The 21736-nt window shown below is 37.9% G+C and overlaps 1 protein-coding gene across 1 annotated transcript in view; it reads right to left on the bottom strand.

The window, feature by feature from the left end:
- Positions 1-17613, bottom strand: part of LOC101389266 (complement C5-like) — a 39660-nt gene extending 22047 nt beyond the window's left edge. Inside the window, exons 1-14 of the mRNA XM_087419381.1 lie at positions 17522-17613; positions 16401-16593; positions 15027-15189; positions 13700-13770; positions 12100-12191; positions 10318-10400; positions 8607-8709; positions 6624-6738; positions 5881-6007; positions 4932-5047; positions 4291-4476; positions 1826-2029; positions 619-828; positions 380-529 (exon numbers count right to left, since the gene is read on the bottom strand). Of these exons, the coding sequence (XP_087275507.1) occupies positions 380-529; positions 619-828; positions 1826-2029; positions 4291-4476; positions 4932-5047; positions 5881-6007; positions 6624-6738; positions 8607-8709; positions 10318-10400; positions 12100-12191; positions 13700-13770; positions 15027-15189; positions 16401-16593; positions 17522-17613 (1905 nt within the window). The remainder of the gene's footprint in view (positions 1-379; positions 530-618; positions 829-1825; positions 2030-4290; positions 4477-4931; positions 5048-5880; positions 6008-6623; positions 6739-8606; positions 8710-10317; positions 10401-12099; positions 12192-13699; positions 13771-15026; positions 15190-16400; positions 16594-17521) is intronic.
- Positions 17614-21736: the final 4123 nt, after the last annotated feature.

Raw genomic sequence — 21736 nt, 5'->3', positions numbered from 1 at the left:
TCAGGCCCTAAGTCACCTAATATCTCTGTGTCTTAGTTTTCCTCATGGATAACATGGGAACTCCACTAGTAAGTGCTCAAGGCATTTTAAATATCTTTATTATTGATAGGCATCTCATAGGATTGTTGTAAATATTCAATAAGATAATAGATTTAAAGGTCCTACAATAATACTCAGCATACAGTAAGTGTTGAATAAATGTTTGCTGTTGGTATTATTATCCTTAAATCTAGCTGAGAAGACAGACATTGGTATAGTCACATCTTTGTCCTTTATTCTTCTCCCATGACTAACCCACAGAACCCTTAGAGAACCATGGTGACCACTTGGCCCCGAGCCGAGCCAACCATCAGTAACCACAACATTTACCCTACTTAACTCTTTCCAAGGAATTTTTGCTTCTTTCTTGGTCGCCATATATAGCACTGCTCACTGACGATAATGCTACCCATGATTCTGACTGAGTTTCCATAGTAAGAGATACAGCTTCGCCTGGGGAATGTACTTCTTTATTTGGAGACAGATGGATCTAAAATCAGTTGACAAAGAAAATATCTTAGCGTGAGATTAAACAGTCACTCAGGAGAAATTTGGGCTGGGGAGAGTATTTTGGCTCACCTGGAGCTGGTTGCCACACTTTTCTTCAATATTTAGACAGACCGAGTCAGACACTAATTCCGCAGTCTGATCTCCTGTGACGACATAATAGACCAGGAGACGGGCTGTAGGAACCATGTGCTGAGTCACAGAAAGGTTTAAAAGTTGGTAAGATGAACCTGGGAGTTTCTTCTCTGTGCCAAAGTGTACAATTTTGCCCTTAGATGAAACCTAAAAATACACAGTAACAAATACGCATTGGAATGGGCTTTTAGTTGGGCTAGTAGTTAGGCAGGTGAGAAAGAGGAAGAGAATTGATGTCCATTGAGCGTCTACTATGTGTTAGGCACATAAACAAGAACATATTCAGTCCTCCCAATTGTATATTGTTGTTTTATTAATCCCATTCAGTAGTTATAGAAATCAAAGCTCATAGATGTAAACTGTCTCATTAGCTTAAAAGGTGCCTCTCTCAGAATCAATAAGGTTATTGCTTATTCCAACAAATGACCTAGTAAACAAGATGATGTTATCAGTCACTGAAAAGAAGATAGTTTGGAGCTGTTTACATTCAAAGGTTTGTTTCTGAACATGGATTTATCTAGGAAGTGAACCCTGATCTTGCTGACTCAAAGCCCATGACTTTTCAAATATATCATGCTGCCGTGCTTGCTAGTTTGTCTTTTAAACAGCAATGAACGATGCCTGGAATCACTGCATCCATTCTTGAGCACAGGACTTAAATTCTTCCCTTTGAAAATAAGGCATGTTCTTAAGGAATGCGGGCCAGGCCTAGCAGTCCAATGCTTGGTAATGCTCTGATTGGCCATGAAACGTTGCTGAGATCACTGACTAGTCTGGGGACTGAATGAAGGCTCTGATCAAACCCTTGGCATCATGCCATGGAAGGAATATCAGTCTAGGAGTCGGAAGATCTTGAACAAAATCCTAAATATACCACCAACTACTTAGGAACATGGCAGGTCACTCAACCTCTCCAATCTGTTTCATTGCCTGCCGAGCTCAAAGACATGTTGTGAGGCTCTGTTATGAGGATGTTTGTGAATGTGCTTTATAGACTATAAAATGCTATGTGAGTTCATCTATTCATTCACTAAATATCAATTGAGTACTGTTTTGTGTCAGATGAGAAGTCATTTAAAGGATTATTTGCATAAGTAAAGAAAATGTAGCAAGTAGGGGACTAGTAAGATCTTATTGAACTTACCAAGTAATTATAGTGTGTAATCTTGTCAACATATGGACTTTTAGGGGTAATAGTTATGCTCAGATGTTCTCCCACAAGCAAACTCTTGTAACTGTCTGTCCAGCTAAGGGAAAGGAAACTTTGGCTGCGTGATGAGTAGGCCACTGCTTGATAGTTGTTGCTGGCCTCATATTCTTCTGGAAGGTCTGGGTCATCAGTTTTGACCTAAAGAAGATAGTGTCACAAAATGTAAAACTTATGATGCCTAACTTTGCATCAGGGATTATGATGATGATAATGGTGATGTTGGTGTTGGTAACCATTAACACTTTTCTAGCATTCACTTAGCGCCAGGTCTGGTTCTAAGTGTTTGACATGTATGTCTGTATCCATATACCTTATAAATCTTCAGGATTCACAACATCTTATGAAGAAGCAGAGGGGCATTCAACTGCCTTAATATCATGGTAAGCTATGTTATCAAGTGACTACAGAAAGGCTGTTGATTAAAAAAATAATGAAATTCTAGGTTACTGTAGAAGAGTCCAGTGAAGTCAAAAAAGAGACAAGATCCTAGATCTAGGGTTGGCCTTCTTTCTTAAATGACATACCAACTTATTGACTCATTTCCTTCTGCCATAGGCAGAAGGAAACAGGAACTACGAATTTGGGGAGAGGGAAAACGTGGGAGAGATGTGGCAATAATTTTTAAAAGCTAGTAGAGATGTTGGTTGTGAATGGAAATGGTGATGAATAATTTCACCACTTCTCAGGAGAGAGTCAGGGAGAAGGATTTAGGAAAGTAAACGAGATCTGTTCTTGAGGGTAAAGTGCAGGGTCATAGGGAACTCTTATAAATATACGTGCCATGCTGCACCAGTTCTCGAACAAGAGGCTGGAAACATCTATGTTTTCCTTGAAGCTGAAGAACTAGATTATTTGCTGGTGAAGGTAATTTGATAACAAGAACAGAGGAAAAATGGTTTATGCTATTAGAGAAAAGGGAGACTATGACATTTGGCTCTTGTTTAGGTTTGGAAAGAGATATATGCATTCAGCCAATCAATATTTAGTGGTCCCTAATATGTGTCAGGAACTATGCTAGTTGCTGAGGACACAAAGGTAAACAAGATAGACACAGCTCTTGCCGTCAGGAAACCTGAAATCCATGAGACTTTCATGGGGTAAGGGATATATACCCCTATTCGCAGAGGGTAGTTAGAGAAGGCTCCTTGGAGGACATGATTTAAAAGCTCACCCCCAAATAAGTAAGAGTTAGGGAATTAAAGAACTGGGGAAGGAGAGTCTGAGGTAGAGTTAGAGTTACAAAGGCCTTGTGGCAATAGAGAGCAGGCCGTTAGGGAGCTACAAACTGCTCAGTGTAGCTGGAGCTTGAGATGCGATGGGAAGAGTGGTGAGCAATGATTTTGGAGAGGGGAACAAGGTCAATCAAGATCAGATTTGTGTCTCAGAAAGATGACTCTATCTCCTTTGCCACAATGAGGAGAGTGACTGGGAGGAGTGAATAACTGGGTGGCTGTGGGGCCATTCACTGAAACAGGGCACTGGAAGGAGGTCTATGTTTGAGGTTGGCAGGTGGTTGTTAGTTTTGGACAAAGCAATGTTTATGCTTCTTTGACAGATCCAAGAAAAAGATATGGAGAAGGCCAGATCTATAAGGATCTTGAATGTTTAGGATGAGTCTTCAGCATAAGCTATGGGAGCATGTGGAATCACAGAGGAAATATGTCAAATAAAAACGTGTCACCTAAGAAGGCAGGAGGGTCTAAATAGAACCCTGAGGGTCATCCCCATTTAGAGGGAAAGTTAGGGATTATTGGTCCAAATTGGAAGCTACAAAGAAGAAAACAAAAAAGAAAAATAAAAAGCAAAGAAATGTGGAGGCACAGAGGCTAGAATAGATTGTTTAAAGAAAAAGACAACAGTCCACCACACCAAATGTCTTAGAGAAGGCAAGGAAGACAAAGACGGAAAAATATCCAGTGATCCTAGTGAGCAGTTCACAGGTAACCTTGGTGAGAGCAGTTTCAAGGGAGTGGCAGGGGCAGAAGCCAGATCTCGGTAGTTTGAGGAGATTTGGGAGCAGAAGAAGGGAATGCAGGCTATTGTTTAATGTAGTTCACATGCGAATTGAGGGAGAGATGATGATAGCTGGAAAAAATGGACAAGAGAAGACCCTGTTTGTATTCTTGTATTCCACTGGCAGTTCTTGCTCTCAATTTTCCAGATAGAATAGTACTATGTTTAGCGTAAGAAGAAAAAATTATTTCCTAAACACAAAATTGACACTTATATCCTTTATAGAATGTTCAGTACACTAAATTGTATTTCCTGTGCCCACAAGTCAAATGTTTCAGAGAAGTTCACTAGACTTATGCATAAAATATCCTCATCTTTCCCGCATTCCGGCTACCACACAGACTGAGGTGATATTAGAAAATACAACAAATGAGAATTCTGCTCACATGAAACTCCAGCGTTGTCACATCAGAGGGAACGTTAACCACAAATGAAGCTATTCCATCATTATAATTTGTTGTACTTTTTCTTGGATCCAGATCTCTCTTCTTCTGAGTTTTATCAACTGTTTTTGCTTTCAGAGTTACTGCAATCCCTCCTACGAAGTGGGCAAAGGCGTCCTTCACCCGCACCTGTTGGACCCAATCCATTTCAAGAGTTAACACTGATTCTTCAACAAAAAGAAAACTCTAACATAATTCCCTCCTTCATTCCCAAGCACAAACTTGGTAGAATGTAATTCAGTAGTCATATGTGGTTCTCTTAAGGTTATGTTTTAACCACTCCCAGCATATATATGAATCACATTCAATTCAATGTATAGTTACTGAATGTTTAATAAGAGCAAGGCGCTGTGCTACATGCTTGTACATAAGCCACGGGTTGGGTGACATTATCACCAGACCTGGATCTAGACAGTGGTTTTGTATCACAGCCTTGTCCTATTCCTCACCCCCCCCCCCCAGTCTACTCTCCATTTAAGTGTGTACACTGAGGGTCACACAGCAGCAAGATCTATCAGAGATCCTTTTCCTCTGTCCTTTCACAGACTAAAAATGCACCATATTAGATTTTCTAATCATCTAACCTTGACGGAATATGGAATCCCAGGCTTCAGGAAAAGAGGAGTAGCAACCAAATCCAGTGTGTAGGGAGAGAGGACATATTTGACATCAGTGACTTCAGTTTCTTGGAAGAATCTGCCTAATGGGATAAGATGCATCACTTTGAGAATCTGGCAAGTACAATGTAGTACATCGATCTGCATGGGCACCCATTCTGTCCCTTTGTATTTCTTTATTTGGATAAGGAGAAGCCATTCATCCATTCCTTGGTCATTTACATGCAATTATTATCCTAAGTCTGGATGATTGCTATGGTCCCCCTGGAAGAGCCTGGCCACTCCATGAACCGGGAAAGTGTGGTTTGCAGGAGGTTGGTAAGATTGCCATTCATGAGTTTCAAGTACAGTATCCTGTTCCAGACCATTTGTCAGATCATTTATTTCATTTATTTTTCTTCAAATAACCAAGCAGAGCCTCAGGCCCTCAAGGAGTCGATAATCCTGTTAGAAGAGACACTCACATGGGAAATAGCTTGTTCTCATTTTCGAGGCAATATTCAAACAAATACCAGCCAGTGTGGTAGATGATATGTGTTATATATTTAATAAAATTTAATAATAATAATAAGCAAACACCAAATGACTCAGGGATGCTTTTCATAATGTGAATAATTCTACCATCTTATTTGTTTATTGCAAGTAAAATTTTCTGGTACCAGCATTACCTGTTCTTTTTGATGACACAGGAGGCTATCCTTTGCATGTGGGAGTGGGGGTGGGGTCACCACTACAGAAAGATGTCTTTCATGAGCATTTCCCTTGCATGGAGCTGGTGGACAATATTTTGGCAGAGCATATCTGGCAACTGGACTTGCCCAACAGTGCACCAATAATAAGTTGCAGATTTCTATCCAAACTTTGGAATAAGAAAGGGCTGTGAGAAATGAATTTAAAGATTAGTTTAGGAACTCACCTGTACTTTCTTGTACTTTCACAAAAATATTAAGGTACTTGTTATTCAAATCTTTTAGACTTTCATATGACAGATTTTTAATTGCCTTTGAAGTATTAAAATTGATTTGTGCAACTCCATCGATCAGCTGTGTTTTAAAAGGGGGACAAAAAGGTAGAAGCTATAGTATTAGAGAAGAACTCACTGAGAGGGAATAACAAGTTCTGCTTTCATCAACCTGCAAAATCTTCACTTGACAATGACATTGTGCTTACAGCTAGTGGTAACACAAAGCATAAGCTTGAGTCTGTGAGATATACTCTGATTAATATTTAGGTCATTTCTTTTAAGCCTGAAGCCTCAGGCCATATTACAGGATCGTGGAAAAAGAACGCTGGTTGGAACTGAAAATCTCTGACTCAAAATCATGTTTCACCCTGTTCAGAATCTGAGGCTATAATTCGGGTACACTATCTATCTGATGAAACCTTATCTCATGTCCCGGATACCATGTCCATAAATAGACAAAATTGTCTCTGGAAGCAGGTTTTTGCACACTCAAGCCTCCAAATGGAAGACAAATATCACTGTAACTTATTTGCTTCCATCAGTGGAACTTCCTGAAACCCAAAGTGTTATTGCTTTTATTTTGTTTAGTTTAGTTGTATGAACTTTTGGGAGTGAAAGCCCATTTTTAAACTCTATACTCTGGTGAATTGCCCCCAATTCTCCATTTCTGTGAAGGTAGCTTGATCTCTTCTTACCTTTGTCTTTTGTGTTGCTTCAGGCATCATTTCTTTTCCACCATCATCTAAATCTTCTCTTATCCCAAAAAAGACAGAAACTTCAGCCTCAGTTACATTCTTATTATAAGAATATCTGTCAAAAGAGAATATAATTAACCCCTTTTTTGATAAAGCAATTATGGTAATGAGATATAGATAAAATATAACCATGTGAAATTTGCTTTTTACTCTTGAAACAGTGTTCACATCCAGTATTGCATTTTATTCTTACACTCTGCAGAGGCAGAAGTAAGGTAGGTATTTTTATTCCTGTTGACAAATGAGGAAATTGAATCTCAGAGGGATGAAAAAGAACTTGCTCAACTTCCCACAGTTTTTAAGTTCATAGCAAGTTAGTGGAGAAGTGAGCTTAGGACCGTGGTCTCCATAAGATGGCATACATCTTCCACAACGGTAGCATGGTGTGGCAACAATAGGAACCCACACCCCAATGCTCCTTATAGCAAAAGGGGCAACATCACATCCATCCCACATGTACTGAAGGCAAGTTATTTTCAGCTTAGCCCCATATTTGCCTTTTGAATCAAAGAAAAATATGAACTTTCCGTGTTTAAATATAAATCGGGCAAGCCAGTGTTCCCATTAGCTCATCTGCCAAGTGTGTTTCTGGGCCTGTTCAATCAATTCTACAACCACTTTTGATAATTAAGTTGTATGATCGATTAATATTAACTAGGTCACAAATAAGAAGAAGTGAATGTTTTCATATCATATTTCTAATACCTAAGCAGTTGTAGTCATCTGAATGGTCACCATGATATTCAATCTTCAGGATTCTTTGCTTACAAGATTGTAAAACAATTGCAAGACTGGAATCAACAAATACATTTCAGGAAATTTCCTTGAACTCAATTCCCACAACTATGGCAGATATTATTAATCACAGTAGTTTTTACATTGAACCTCAGAGTCTTTCTCAACATAGGACCCCAGGCAAACACTACCAATCAGCCACTTTTTTTTTAATTTTAATAATATATTTTATTTAACCCAAAATACCCAAAATATTATTATCACTTCAACATGTAATCAATATAAAAAACTATTAATGAGATATTTTGCTTTCTATTTTTTATACTAAGGCTAATGAGATTTTTTTATTCTATTTTTTTCATGTGTGTGTGCTAAGTAAGTACTACACTTACAGCACATTTCAATTCAGACTATAGCTACCTTTTAATTGCTCGGTAGCCACATGTGGCTAGTGGCTCCCCTATAGGACAGTGCAGCTGTAGTATCTCACATTCTCTCTCACTTCTAGACCTTCATGCCTGCTGTTCCTTCTTCTTATAATGCTCTTTTCCTTCTCTTCCCTCATCTGATGAACCACTATTCGTCATTCAAGTCTCAGTTTAGAATTCGCTTCCTCTAGGAATCCTTCCCTGAGCCCTCTAGACTAGACAAGATGCTTCTACTCTGAGCTCCCAGAGAATCCTGTTCTTCTCCCATCATAACACATTATTGTACTTTATTGTAATTGATTTTATTTATTTATTATTTTTTTGTTTATTGCAGTAACATTGGTTTATAACATTGTATAAATTTCAGGTGTACGTCACTATACTTCTATTTCTGCATGCATTACATCATGTTCACCACCCAAATACTAATTACAATCCATCACCACACACATGTGACTAATTATCCCTTTCGCCCTCCTCCCTACCCTCTTCCTCTCTGGTAACCACCAATCCAATCCCTGTCTCTATGTGTTTGTTTGTTGTTGTTATTATCTACTACTTAATGAGTGAGATCATACTGTATTTGACCTTCTTCCTCTGACTTATTTCACTTTGCCTAATACCCTCAATGTCCACCCATGTTGTCACAAATGGCTGGATTTCATCGTTTCTTATGGCTCAATCAGCCATTTTGACTCCCAAAATGAAAACTGTTTGCTATTCAGGGGCTAGATGAATCTGAAAATAATAATTTTCTTACCCAGCTTTTATAGTAATCTTGAAGTCCTCAAAGTTTTTATGGCTAATGAAGTAATTTTCTGGTTCTATTAAGATAAAGAAGTGTGGTTTCACCGAATATAAACCTAAGCAAAAAAATTATACAGTTTAAACTGTATTTCAAGCAAGAAACTTTTGGGTACAATAAGATAGATCAACATCAGTAACATAGATATCCTTCCCCCTTGTCACACAATCATCAGTACCCCTGGGAAGCCTCTTTATCCTCCAATCAGGGATCAATCTCATCCTCCTGCTCCAGCAGTGATGTCATTAGAGCATGTGTGTTACCGCCAAAGCGTGAGCTCCATGAGGACAAGTCCTGATCTTGTTTGCCTGTGTAAAAATTTCCTCCCAGTGCCTCTTATATTGTAAGTGTTTGATAAATTTTTATTAAATTGGAAATTTCTTGCTTTTTTAGCATCTTGTGTTTAGCAATTGTCTTCCATACAGTGTCCAAAATATGAGCATAAATCTCAAACTCTCGTGCAGAAAAGACATCTTCTAGTTATTACCTACAGAAAATAACTTTCTTACAAAAATGAGAATTAGAACAGACATTCCATGTCTTTGAAGCTATAATTCACAAATAATACTTTTTGGCTACTTACAGGACTATGTCTTTTCCTTACATCCATTGAAGAAGTGATGCAAGGTTTCACAAACCTATTGACCATGCACTGTCCTACAGGCTACTGAACCCAATAGGAAAAGGCTGCCCTTCAGAGAAAAGGAAACTTGGCTCCAGGGTGACGAGGGCAGGTGGTGAGGGGCCGGCTGTAGAAGGGCAAAGCAAGGGTCTCATTGTTCTTGGTGCTTCTCTCTGTGTCAGAGAAAAATGCCCTCCAGTGTACTGGTGAAAAGCCAGAGCAAGGACTTTGTAACTAGGAACAGAGTCCAAGAGTGTTAATAAGCAACTCCAAAGCTGAGTTTAATTGCTTCAGAGGGTATTCTGTTGCTGTGGCTTTAGTATGTTAAATGTTTCCAATTTTTACTCTTGCTTGCCTTTCTTTCCTAATTATAAATACCTCTCTGTCTCCTCATCAACCTGGTGGGGAGAAAACATTGTTTAAATAGCTTGGTAATAAATTTATATAAGAGCATACAAATTAGTCTAGTAAGCCTCTATGAGAAATGAACAGAAGGAACTCTTTATAAGTCAATTAATAGTACAATTAATATGAATATTTCCAAAATAAATATACTATATTTTTTCCCAAACATTGTAATTTTCCAAGCATATTATCAATTTTTAGGGCTGATGGAAAGGAGCACTGGCTTGGGGTTCAGAGGGAGCATTCTTGTTCTCCGCCTGGACAAAGCGGTTGTGAGAGCTTAGACCAATCTCCCCATTTCTCTGGGTCTGACTCTCCTCACCTGGAGGGCATTGAGCTAGATGATTCCTAAGAGAGTCAGAGAAACATGGGTCTTGCAAGGATGTTATCTAATCCCACCCTCTTATAGGATTTGACACCCTGCAGGACTATGATGAGGAAACAAGGCCCAGAAAGTTCAGTGACTGAACTGAGGTGAGCCAGAACAAGAGCCCCAGGTCCTTGGCCTTCTGTTTCCCAGTCCACCTCTGTCCACCACTCCTCACTGCCTCTTCCTTAATGAGTTTTTAATCTACGAAATTGTTGAGAATAATTTTTTAAAATGCACATAGGAAATCTCAGTAATTTGTGAGAAATTACCATGGCTTTTAATCTCAAAATATGTAGTTCCTGTTGTTGTGAGGTCCTCTTTGTATTTAGCTTTAATTGTCCATAAACCATGTCTGTGAAAGCAACACATTTAAAATTTTAGGTATCACCAAATAATATATCTTTAGTTCACCCAATGATTGTAGCCAGTATTTAAATGAGCACTTAGTACAGGCCAAGCACTGCTCTAAGAGCTTTACATGTGTTAACTCATTCAATCCTCATGAAAATTCTATGGAATAGGTTATGTTATTATTTCCCTTTTATCATCAGAAAAATGAGGCCCAGAGAGGTGAAGTAACTTGCCCAGGAACACACAGCTAGTAGGTGGTGGAGCTGGGATTCAAACTTGGTCATTTGGCTCCAAAGTCCTTGACCACAACTCCATGCTTAGATGACCCTGACAGCAGCTTCAGATTTATTCACCACCTAATTAATATACCATATTTGAAAGATATTTTAAAATTATAAACCAAAACATGTATTTTAAGAAGAGTTATATGGGCCGGCCCGGTGGCATAGCGGTTAAGTGCGTGTGCTCTGCTTTGGCGGCCTGATGGTTTGCAGGTTCGGATCCCGGGCTTGTGCCAACATACAAGACACGGCTTGTCAAGCTATGCTGTGGTGGCGTCCCATATAAGTAGAGGAAGATGGACATGGATGTTAGCCCAAGGCCAATCTTCCTTGGCAAAAAAAAAAAAAAAAAGAGGAGGAATGGCATCAGATGTTAGCTCAGGGCTGATCTTCCTCCCCCCCCCAAAAAAAGAAGAGTTATAAACACATTGAAATTTATTTTCATGTTACTGACTCATTCTCTAGTATATCATAGTATATATTTAGCTAGAAAATATTTTTAAAAGCAATGATTATTCAGTTGATGAACCAATCCTGAAGCTTAATCACATTAACAGATATGATATACTATATAGTATACCAGAAAATCAAGACTACTTTTCTAGGACCATTTGATCTGGTTAAACTATCAAAATGATACAAATATATAGTTTTGGAAGTTTTACAACTCAAGGCCAGTTTTAGAGGGCAGTGTGGTAGAAGGAAAGAGCAAGAATGAATCTGGTCATCAGAGAGATCTGGGTTCCCATTTCAGCTCCCCCATTTAAAGGCTGTGTGGTTGAACAAGCTTATAAATTTCTCTGAGCCTTAATTTCCTTATCTTGAAAATGGGAATGATATAGGACCTAGCAGAGTGCTTGGCACATAGCAGAGGATCCATAGATGTCATTTCCCTTACCACTTTGAAGTGTTACATTTTCAAGGCATTACACAATATAAAAGTCTCAAATTATATCTCAAAATGTCTTCCAAGTTCTGGGAATAAATGTCAGAGAAAATTCTAAAGCCTCTGGGGAATATTAAACATTGTTAGTAGACATCTTCCATTTATACATTTTTTTTTTCTGTCTTCTATTGTGCTCAGCCTTTTCAGAGCAGGGTCTGTTTCCTGCGGTATCCACTACCTGGACATTGCTGTGGAAGGTGCTCACTAAACTGAATAGTGCAGACTAGCTTGGTGCTTACTGCTGGCAGTATTATGTCAGGATCCCTATCTTGATGCAGAAGAGACCAAGTAGGTGCCACCTTACCTTAGAGGAAGGACACTCACTGGGCCTGAGAAGAATAGCCAGGAGCAAACTTTCTTTACATTAGCATCTTTCATTCACACACAAATGGCTCCATCAGACTGTTCAATAACCCTAGCTACCTCCACTGTTTTTAAGAGAAACCATTTTATCAACAAATCGTTCAAAGTACTTAGCGTCAGATGGAATCTTGAAGTCAGGAAAACTGATGATTCCAGTATAATTTTTTTTTCCTACCACAGCAACTTCTGACCCTTCCGGATCCTTTGAGTGAAAAGAAAAGCAAGTTTTATTTTTTTAAACAATCTATATATACAGAAGTCACACATAAATATAATACGTGATTGGTAGTTCTTATAGAAATATTCACTAAGTTCTAAGAAACTTTGTTGAAAATAAGCAAATGTGATGTTGACTTGGCATTGAGGTGATAACTGTCAACTGATCAGGCTTGTTGACGAAGACTAATTTCCAAGGCACATTTTCAACAGGCATAAGTAGAATGGTAAATATTTAGGATATGTTAAACAAGCTCTTCTCCACCTCCCTTCTTCCTGAACAGGACTTCCAGGATAATCTTCTTAAAACACCATTTTCGTAACGTCACGTCATGCCCAAAAGACTCCCTTGGCTCCCTGTTGTCTTTGAGATCAAACCTGAACATATCAGGACATGCCATGGCAATGGTCTCTGACCTGTTCAATGACTTTTCTCCATGGGGAACTTTAACAAGGGAATGATGGGGTCTGTGGGGCCATTCACCTCTACAACAGGTTCACCTGAACCTGTCCCTTCCCCCACAATTCTCCCAATGTGAAATAATACATCAAAGCTGCCACTGTTTCTCCCTGAAGTGTTTCCAAGCCAGTCTGCTACAGCCAAGTCACTGTCATGGTCATCTCCACATCTTGCTTCTTCCTGGTTCCAGACCTCTGCTCTTTCTGCACATCACCTGAGACATAGTCCAGCTTCTCTCTGTCAAACTCTCCGTGGTTTCCTTTAAGACTGAGCTCAGGATTTGCCCTCATCCTTGCATAATTGCCTCCAAAGTAATTTAGTAATCATCTCCACTTTGCCTCCCCTTCAAGCTGGTCTGCTATTGGTCCTACATCATCCCTTACTTGGTTTATTGTGCTATGTGTACTTGTCTGGCCTCCTGAACTCAAATGCTCACAGAGGGACACACCCCATAATCTCCCAAATAAATCAAGAGAGGCTAAGCGCTGAAGCTCTGGAGACAGACAGACGTGGGTTTGAATCCTGATTCAGCTAATTATTATCAGTATGATCTCAGGGTTCCTTGATTTCTCTAACCCTCAGCCTTTTCATCTATAAAAAGAAGATATGAATTATGTTGATCCCATAAGGTTGTCATGACGATATAATGCATACCGTGCACTTCTCACAGGTACCACAATTTATGCTTCTACAACTCTCATCACATCTGCCCATGTTTCACAGACAGCAAGAGGATACAAATTAATTAACTGACCCACTTGAGAGATGGTGCTACCAAACGGTGTTCTTTAATGGGGCCATCAGAATATATTTCAACTAACATTTAATTTACACACAAAAATTGTCAATTGGAATAAAAGAAGTAGAAAATTACCAGGTTGTACCCACAAATACATGCTAAATAAATTCTTGATGCTATTTAATATTGAATAAATTAATGCCACATTTGACTAATGTTATAATAATGAAAACTCTTCATTCATATAATGAAAATGCCAAGGTTAAATTTTGATTTAAATTAACGGCATACTCACTATAAAAGTTAAGGTAACTTCTCTTTGCGATGGCTTTAGGTCTTCATCCAATGCATAAATTCTAACTTTTACTGTAAGAAAAACATTGTCATTATTAGAAACTCTGTTCAACTCTAAGTGATCTGACAATATTATTAATAACCGTATAACATGAGGGCCATGAAATTAAAAATAAAATTAAGAAAGCCCAAAACATAAAATCCAAGTTTAAAGGGAAAGACGTAGTAGGATGTTGGATGTGAGCTTTATATTAAAGTGGAAAAAAAATTCTTTTCACAAAAAATTTCTTGAATGGGTTCTTTTAAATATTTCTCTTTATGCATTTAAAATATGATTCAACTCATTAAGAAGTATTTTTACTTAACTCTTTGTATTTTTAAACAACTGGTAGGTGAGAAAGACTGTAGCTCACTGGTATCTGAATTTATTATAGAGTGGAGGAGGAAAAATATAAGCAATAAGTTGTGTCAACAGAGCCCCAGGAAGCATTCTCTAAGATGCAGGCAAAGAAGATGCTGGCAAGAATCTGCGTGTCTCAAGGTATAATTAAGTACTTGAGCGTGTAGAAGGGTGAGAGCCTCACAGGCATGACCTCCTTCCTTACACAGTCATCTTCTGATCAGATGTCCAAGAAACAGTCTGAGTGTCTAAGGCCAGGTTAACGTGTACTGGCAGGGACCTTGACCTGTTGCTAAAATTATGGGTGATCTCCATCTTATCTCACCTAATTAGCATCATCACTATCACCATCATCTTCACTGGCCATTCATAAAGTGCTGTTGCATTCAGTACATCCCCATTAGCTCAACCTTACTTCTTGCCCTTGAGACAACTTGTAAGGGAATTTACTGAAAGGAGACTGAAACCGTTTCTAAATGGAAACATAAGGAGGCAGACATTGCTAGGTGAATTTTGTAATTTAGCTCACAATTTTCAATGTTAATATGAAATTGAAATATTATTTGTAGAAGGAGATGATATTAAGAATTAAAAATGAGATTTTTCCAAGTTAAAATTCAGCCTCTGTATAAACGTTAAGTTCTATAGTACATCATTTCAAGTTTTTTTTTAAAGCCATTTTGAAAGGACCTTTGGCATCATTCTAAGAAAGATCTTTCCTACCTCCAAATTATACTCATATAATGCTGATTCCTTGTTTTTATAATTTACAATTTAATCTTTAGTTCGTCAGCTCTTTACTTTTGTGTATGGTATAAAATTGGGAATTAACTTTATTTTTTCCCCAAAAGATAAGCCGCTTGTCCCAATACCATTAATTGATTTATCCCATTTTCCCCCAGGGATTACAATTCCCTCTTTATTATACCTGACTGATCTGAATTGTAAATAGATTTGTCTGTCTGAATGAAGAGAAATCCATTGTCATAGCGTAGTGGAATTTTTGTTGCTTTTGAAAAATAAGCAGATACAACTTCTAAATATACATGTGAAACTACATTTGGTCCTCTAGATAAATCTTTTGGTTGCAGCTGTTAAAAAAAAAAAAGAGTTAATGGAGGAATATTATATAGTAATCTTAAGATAATAAAAGCATTTGTCTTTTAGGTATCTATGAAAATAATTCGAATAATTGTTTATATACAACATACATAAACATTTTGTAAAATAAAACAGTAAATATATTTTTCTCCAGGAACACCTCTGTATTTTGGTTTCTTATCAAATTTAGTTTGAAACAATTACTTTAAAAAAATTGATCCAGATTTAATGACAATCACTGAAAAAAATTCAATTTTCAGTAAACAACTAAAAGTCATTAAGAAGAGATGAAAAGCTCAAAAGCTTATCAGCAACAGAGGGGTGGGAGAAGGCGGGCATCCATATGTCAAGTAGAGAGTGGACTAAGTGACATCACATGGTAGTATACATGAACAAAATATCTCTTATATTTATATTATATTTGGACTTATACTGAAAGTTGAAACCTTTCTTTTGCTGATGATTTTCATGTCTTTCGGTCATTATGTAATTGGTATATAGTCTTCTTCAAATATATTGCATATGGTCAACATATTTTATAGTAATAAGGTTGTGGACACATCTCTAATTTTCCTTGAACATTGTTCACAAATTTATTTGGAAGAAAATTTGTTTGTTTCAAGTCTAAAGAGAAAGTGCAAAAAGCGTACGATATATATTTTAGGGAAAAAATGAATTTTTTCTAGAAAAACATACATATATAAAGTTTAGGAAAACAAATGTTCAAAATAATCTCCATTCACTTCTCTGAATTTTTTCGATCAACAGAGTCAAAGCTATATTTATGTCTCTCTCTCCCCATACATATTTTTCCTCCTAATACATAAAATTTAAGTATCAAAATTATTTCTTTCTAGTATTCATCATGTAATTTTGAAACAGGTACATGTGTTGGTTCACTTAGTTTTCAACTCATGTCACCAAATCTTTTCACCTTAATAACCTTTATCTGCTTCATTCAAACTTTCACATTTCCTTACATTGCCTCCAAATCAGAATCAGATTTTTTATTTAACATTTCCCACTTACTTACATGTATAAACATATGGCACTTATCTCCTATCAACTATTGAACTCATTTAATAGTGTGATGTATTACATTTTTAGCCACATATGTAAAAAAGGATCAATGCACCATCTACGTGTAGATTTTACAAAGAAACATTTGGCATATAAAAGAAACTACGAGAAGAATACATACAGTTAAGTTTGCAGAGCTTTGGAATTTATTTTCTGGAGATAAATTAACTTGGCCAAAAGAATATGTAAAACTTCTGTCAGGATAACTTTTAATGGCAATGGTCACAGCAAATGATTCTGTGTATCCATGAACTTGAATAACTACATTTTCAGAGGTTCCAACATAGAATACTTGAGGTGCTGAGACAACATACCTGTTGAAACAGTGAAATTATAGAATCAATCTGTTAATAAAATATAATTTTTAAAATGTTTTTCACTTACGAGAATCAATTCAAATTAGCAATGTTTCTTAGGCTTAACAACATATTTTTTATTTCTCTAAATTTTATTATCTATGATAAAGCCAGGAGAGCTTCCAGAAAGCATTTTAAGAACGAGATTTCAAGGAGGCAGATGGAAGTGATTTTGATCAGTTGCAGCCAGGGGAATGTTTAATAGAGTCCTCTATAAGAAGTGCAAATAGGGATCATGCTTCTGTGTTTTGAAGAATCCATTTTTAATCAAAATACCAATCAGTAAATTACTCTTCCCCGGGGCAGGAGGAACAGCCTGGGAAAAATACAGAGTATTAGAATACAAGTCATGCATAGCCCACAAAATACTCATATTAAAAAACAGAGTAATGGCATTGGACGATAGAGAAAAGAGGAAATTCACTTGGAGTTTTCAGAAGTAGAAAGTTAATTTCATGTGGCATTAATTGAATTCTGCTTTCTATAAAACTACAACTAAAATACACTGAAAATGGGATCTTTCACTTACGTTTGCTCCTGTCCCCAACTTCTTCCCAAGTAGAAAAAAATACAGACTATACTTAAAATGTCCATGGCTGGGGTAGCCTTAAACCATTGACACAACCTTTCTTGAAACTGCCCTCCTTTTTGTGAACTCAGCTTGAAGAATTTGTTTAAATTAGTCTTCAGGTTAATTATTAATGTTAGACAGTGGGGTCACTGAGAAGGAAACCTAAGAATTTAAATGATAAGCTTTTAATGTCCACAGGTAATTTTGGAATTTGAAGTGGAAAAACTTGAGTTTGATGAGTAAAGTAGAAAAGGCACCCAAATGGGAATCTCTAGGAAAATTTTTTTTTCCAAGCTGGACTCGGACACAAAATACTTGGAGGCTGCTCTGGTCTTGCACATCTTCTGGCTATAGTAGATGCAGTTGACGCCTGACCAGATCCCCTCTACTTGGCCTGGCATACCCATCCTACAGATGCTGTGAGTGTTGACTGCTGAAGTTTCCTAATTGCTCCCTTCTCCAAGTAATTTGCTTCAGCTACGGGAGACAGCTTGCCCAGAAATGTCTAGGAAGTTGCATTCTCTCCCCGGATTGGTTCACAGTCAATAATTGACTACTCTGGGGACACAACAGACTAGCTCCCTTGCCTCAAGGTGGAACAAACTTGTGGTACAATTCATGCCGTGGAGCCCCTCAGGGGATCAGGCTGAGGCTAGACCTCAGTTGAAACCACGTCTTTGCTTAGCTTGTCTCTTGCTCTGTCCTGCTTCCCTGACTCCTTACAGGTTTCTCTTGAGAGGAGTCTCACAATAAACCACTTGCATGAGAATGTCTCCCTGTCTCAGGCTCTGCTTCTAGGGAACCATGTTAAATTTAAGGGGCATGGGAGGGGACTATCATCCTGGATTCCATGTGGAATGTCTCAGATATGAAAATGGTTCTGAAGCTTCCCTGGAATGGGTCCGGTTTGAATTTGGCCATGAGGCCTGTATGATCTACTTTAGAACAGGTCTGAAATCCCAAGGCAGTCTCCCAAATGCTGAGGTGGTCCCAAGAACTCTGGGACTAGAAATGACCCATCAATGGCCATGACATGGGCAAGGAAGCTATGAAGATATTGCTGTCTTAGGCTTTCTCAAGTCTGCGTTCAATTGCATGTGCAGACCTATCTTGAACTACAAGTCTCTAGGTATAGTCAGGATGGCTGACGTTGGGATGATGGGTTTTGTAATTGCCTCTTCACTTGTCTGTTTTCCCTTCTAGACTACAAGTTTCATGAAGACGGGTACTGGGTCTAACATATACAATGAGGATACATCCCAGAACTTATCATAGTGCCTAAAACACACTTAGACTCTCAACAAATTGTTGTCAAATGAATGAATAAATGAACGCATGATCAGATGGGCCAAGGGAGATGATGTTGAAAGATAGGTTGAGGGCAGATTATACATGGCCTTGAATGCCATGCTAAAGAATCTAGACTTCATTTTGTATGCAATGGGAAATGAAGGACACTTTCATCTTGCTGTTCTGACCCTGAGGATATTGCCATCTCTTTATGTCCTACTAGTGTTCTTTGTTCCATGAAAAGGATAGATAGGTAGTACATGCTATGCAAAGTGTTAGTGAAATTGTTCTCTAAGGTAAGATGCAAGTGGAAATTAATGAAAGTCTGAGATGTCAAACATTCATTCACAATAGCAACTTTTAAAAGTGATCTACCACAAAAGCATTAGATTTTGATAATGTTTGGTTAAGTAGGAGTCTCATAACTTCAAAGCTAGACATTATAATTTTGTTGGGACTAATGGAATTGTATGAGTAGTGAGTGAACATTCTCCTGGAAGTGATGTAGCTGACATATCCGCTATTGCAAGACATTCTTCTGACCTGCGACCAGCAGGCTAATATTTAAACCACCATCTGAGTTCTGAATCATATCAAACAGGAACAATGATAGGAAAATTACTAAGGAACAAGGTACTGAAAAGGATGATTTAATGTAAAAGGATCTTTAGATTACAGTTGGTGCCACTGATAGGTCTGGCATCAATCCAGTCCAGAACGTTTTCAGACCAACAATATCAGAAACACTCTCATCGCTGATGAGAATGACTGTAGCTGTGTTTTAATTTTTGGCCAACTGTCTCAGTAACTGAAACCATCTAAAGGGAAAAAAAAACACTTTATTTCAAGGTCATATTTAACATATGTCAACTCTTTTCACACAGGCCTCAAAATTTTGGCCACAAGAGGACAATTTGTGTTTCTTGTTTTATACTCAGTCCCATGCGTGGGCTCACATTATCACCAAGAAAAAACAAACACAGTGACAAAGATTTGGAGCCAAAAATGTTTCTGGTCAAATTTCACACTATTCTCAGTACTTGCATAACTTAAATAGGCCACAAACATTTGACATTCCTTAATACTGAAACTTTTAGAAAATTTCCCCCTACCTTGCAACAAATAGGAGGAAAAAATTGTATAAGTAGAGTTATCTCAAGGTTTCTCAGATACAGCACTGTTGACATTTTGGGCTGAATGATCGCTATGGGCAGCTGCCCTGTGCATTGTAGGCTGTTTAGCAGCATGCCTGGCCTCCACTCACTAGATGTCAGTAAAACCTTCCCAGTAGTGAAAACAAAATGTCCCTGACATTGTCAAATGTCCCCTGGTGGGGAGCAGGGCAAACTGGTCCCTGATTGAGAATCAGTGGATTGCTGTATGGTTTAGCATTTAAAGGGAGATGGAGGAAAGTGTTACTTGTGTTCCTGTCAAAGATACAGACTTCAGCAGGCTCTCCACTGAGCTATTTGGCTATTTTAAGTTACCATGGCAAACTATAATTCCCTCAGCTTCCTTCAAAAGGAGGAAAGTCATTACCTCAAATACCATCTCTCTATTGATGACTTCCAAATTTATATCTCCAGAGGGGACCTCTCCCTCTGAATGTTGGAATACTCCAGGGTTCAGGCCTTTTTTCTATGTACATCCACTCACTAGGCAATCTTATCCAATCGCATGGATTTGAATACCATCTAGATACCCCAACGCACCAAAATTTAATTTGCTGGACCTCTCTCCTAAACTCCAGAGTTGTATATCTAACTGCCTTACTCAAAATATACACTTGGATATCTAATTGGCAACTCAAACTTAATAAATTCAAAATAGAACTAAAGATCTCCTCCCCCCACAATAGAACAAACATCAAAGAGTTATCAGACATCTGAAGAAAGCCTCTAACATAAAAGATAAGGACCAAAACATTCAGGAAAAAAAAAAACAAACTTAGAGGAAATACAGGTTATGTAAAGTGAAGAAGACTATTCCCCACTTCCCAAAAAGAACTTCATTAATATACTCATAAAGATAAGGGAAAATATTGCATCCACGAAGCAAGAACAGGATACCATTAAAAGGAACACAAAGAGAACAAAATGAACTCTTGGATATTAAAAACATGACAGCATAAATAAAAAACTTTAGAAGATAAACTTGAATAATCTTCAAAAAGGTAAAGCAAAAAGACAAAGGGATGGTAAATAGGAGAAAAAAGGATCAGATGATTAGAGGACCACGCAAAGAGGTCCAGCAGATGAATAATGGGAGCTCCAGAAAGAGAGAACAGAGAAGAGTGGAGGAAGCTATCATCAATGAAATCATTAAGAAAATTTTCCAAAACAGAAGGACATGAGTCATCAGATTGGAATAACCTCCCAAGTGCCACGCAGAAAGATAAAAATGTATTGGTACCAAGGCACATCATTTGGAACTTTTCAGACACTGAGGACAAAAAATAGATCCGACTAGCTTCCAGAGAGAGAGAAAGATAGAAGTGACATATAAAGGATTAGGAGTTGGAAGGATTAGGAGTTAGAAGGGAGAATGGTCTGGCTTTTCAAAAGCCACATGGGAAGCAAGAAGACAATGGAGTAATATCTTCAAAGTTCTAAAGGAAAATGATTTCTAGTGTAGAATTCTATATTCAAACAAACTATCCATCAGGTGTAAAAGCAGAATAAAGATGTTTTCAGAAATGCAAGATTTAAAAAATTTTTTTTGCCTTCTATATACCCTATTTCAATGTGCTACGAGAGAATGTACTCTACCAAATAAGAGAATAAACCAAGAAAATAAAGATATGGGATACAGGTAATAGGAGGTCCAATGAAAGAGGGAGGCAAAAGGATTTCTCAATAGGATAGTGAAGGGAAAGTCTAGGATAGCAGTTGTGCAGAAGATGTCCAGGGAAACTCAAACACTTGGAGCAGTTGAGGCTCAAGGGACAGATAAGCTGAGGAGATAAGCTGAGGATCATCCAGATCCATGCTGCTCTTATATCATCTTTTTAACTTGAGGTCAGAATGACCAGGTGAGCCTGACCCAGATTCTTATTTGTATTTGGCGTGTTGCAATCATGTTCTGATGAAATTTTTGCTCTCTATTCCCAGTGTACACTACCCCCTACCAGATGCTCAACAGCAGCAATTTCTGTATTTACTCACTACATTCCCAGGTACAGTGACATCCCCAGAAGTGGCTCTTGTACACTCTCAAGAGATAAAACTAGGCTGTGACCCA

This window comes from Ceratotherium simum, chromosome 29, assembly GCF_057802395.1.
Source record: "Ceratotherium simum simum isolate JZ-2026a chromosome 29, ASM5780239v1, whole genome shotgun sequence".
Lineage (NCBI taxonomy): Eukaryota > Metazoa > Chordata > Mammalia > Perissodactyla > Rhinocerotidae > Ceratotherium > Ceratotherium simum.
Note: the sequence above shows the minus strand (reverse complement) of the source record. Positions and strands in the feature narration are given on the sequence as shown.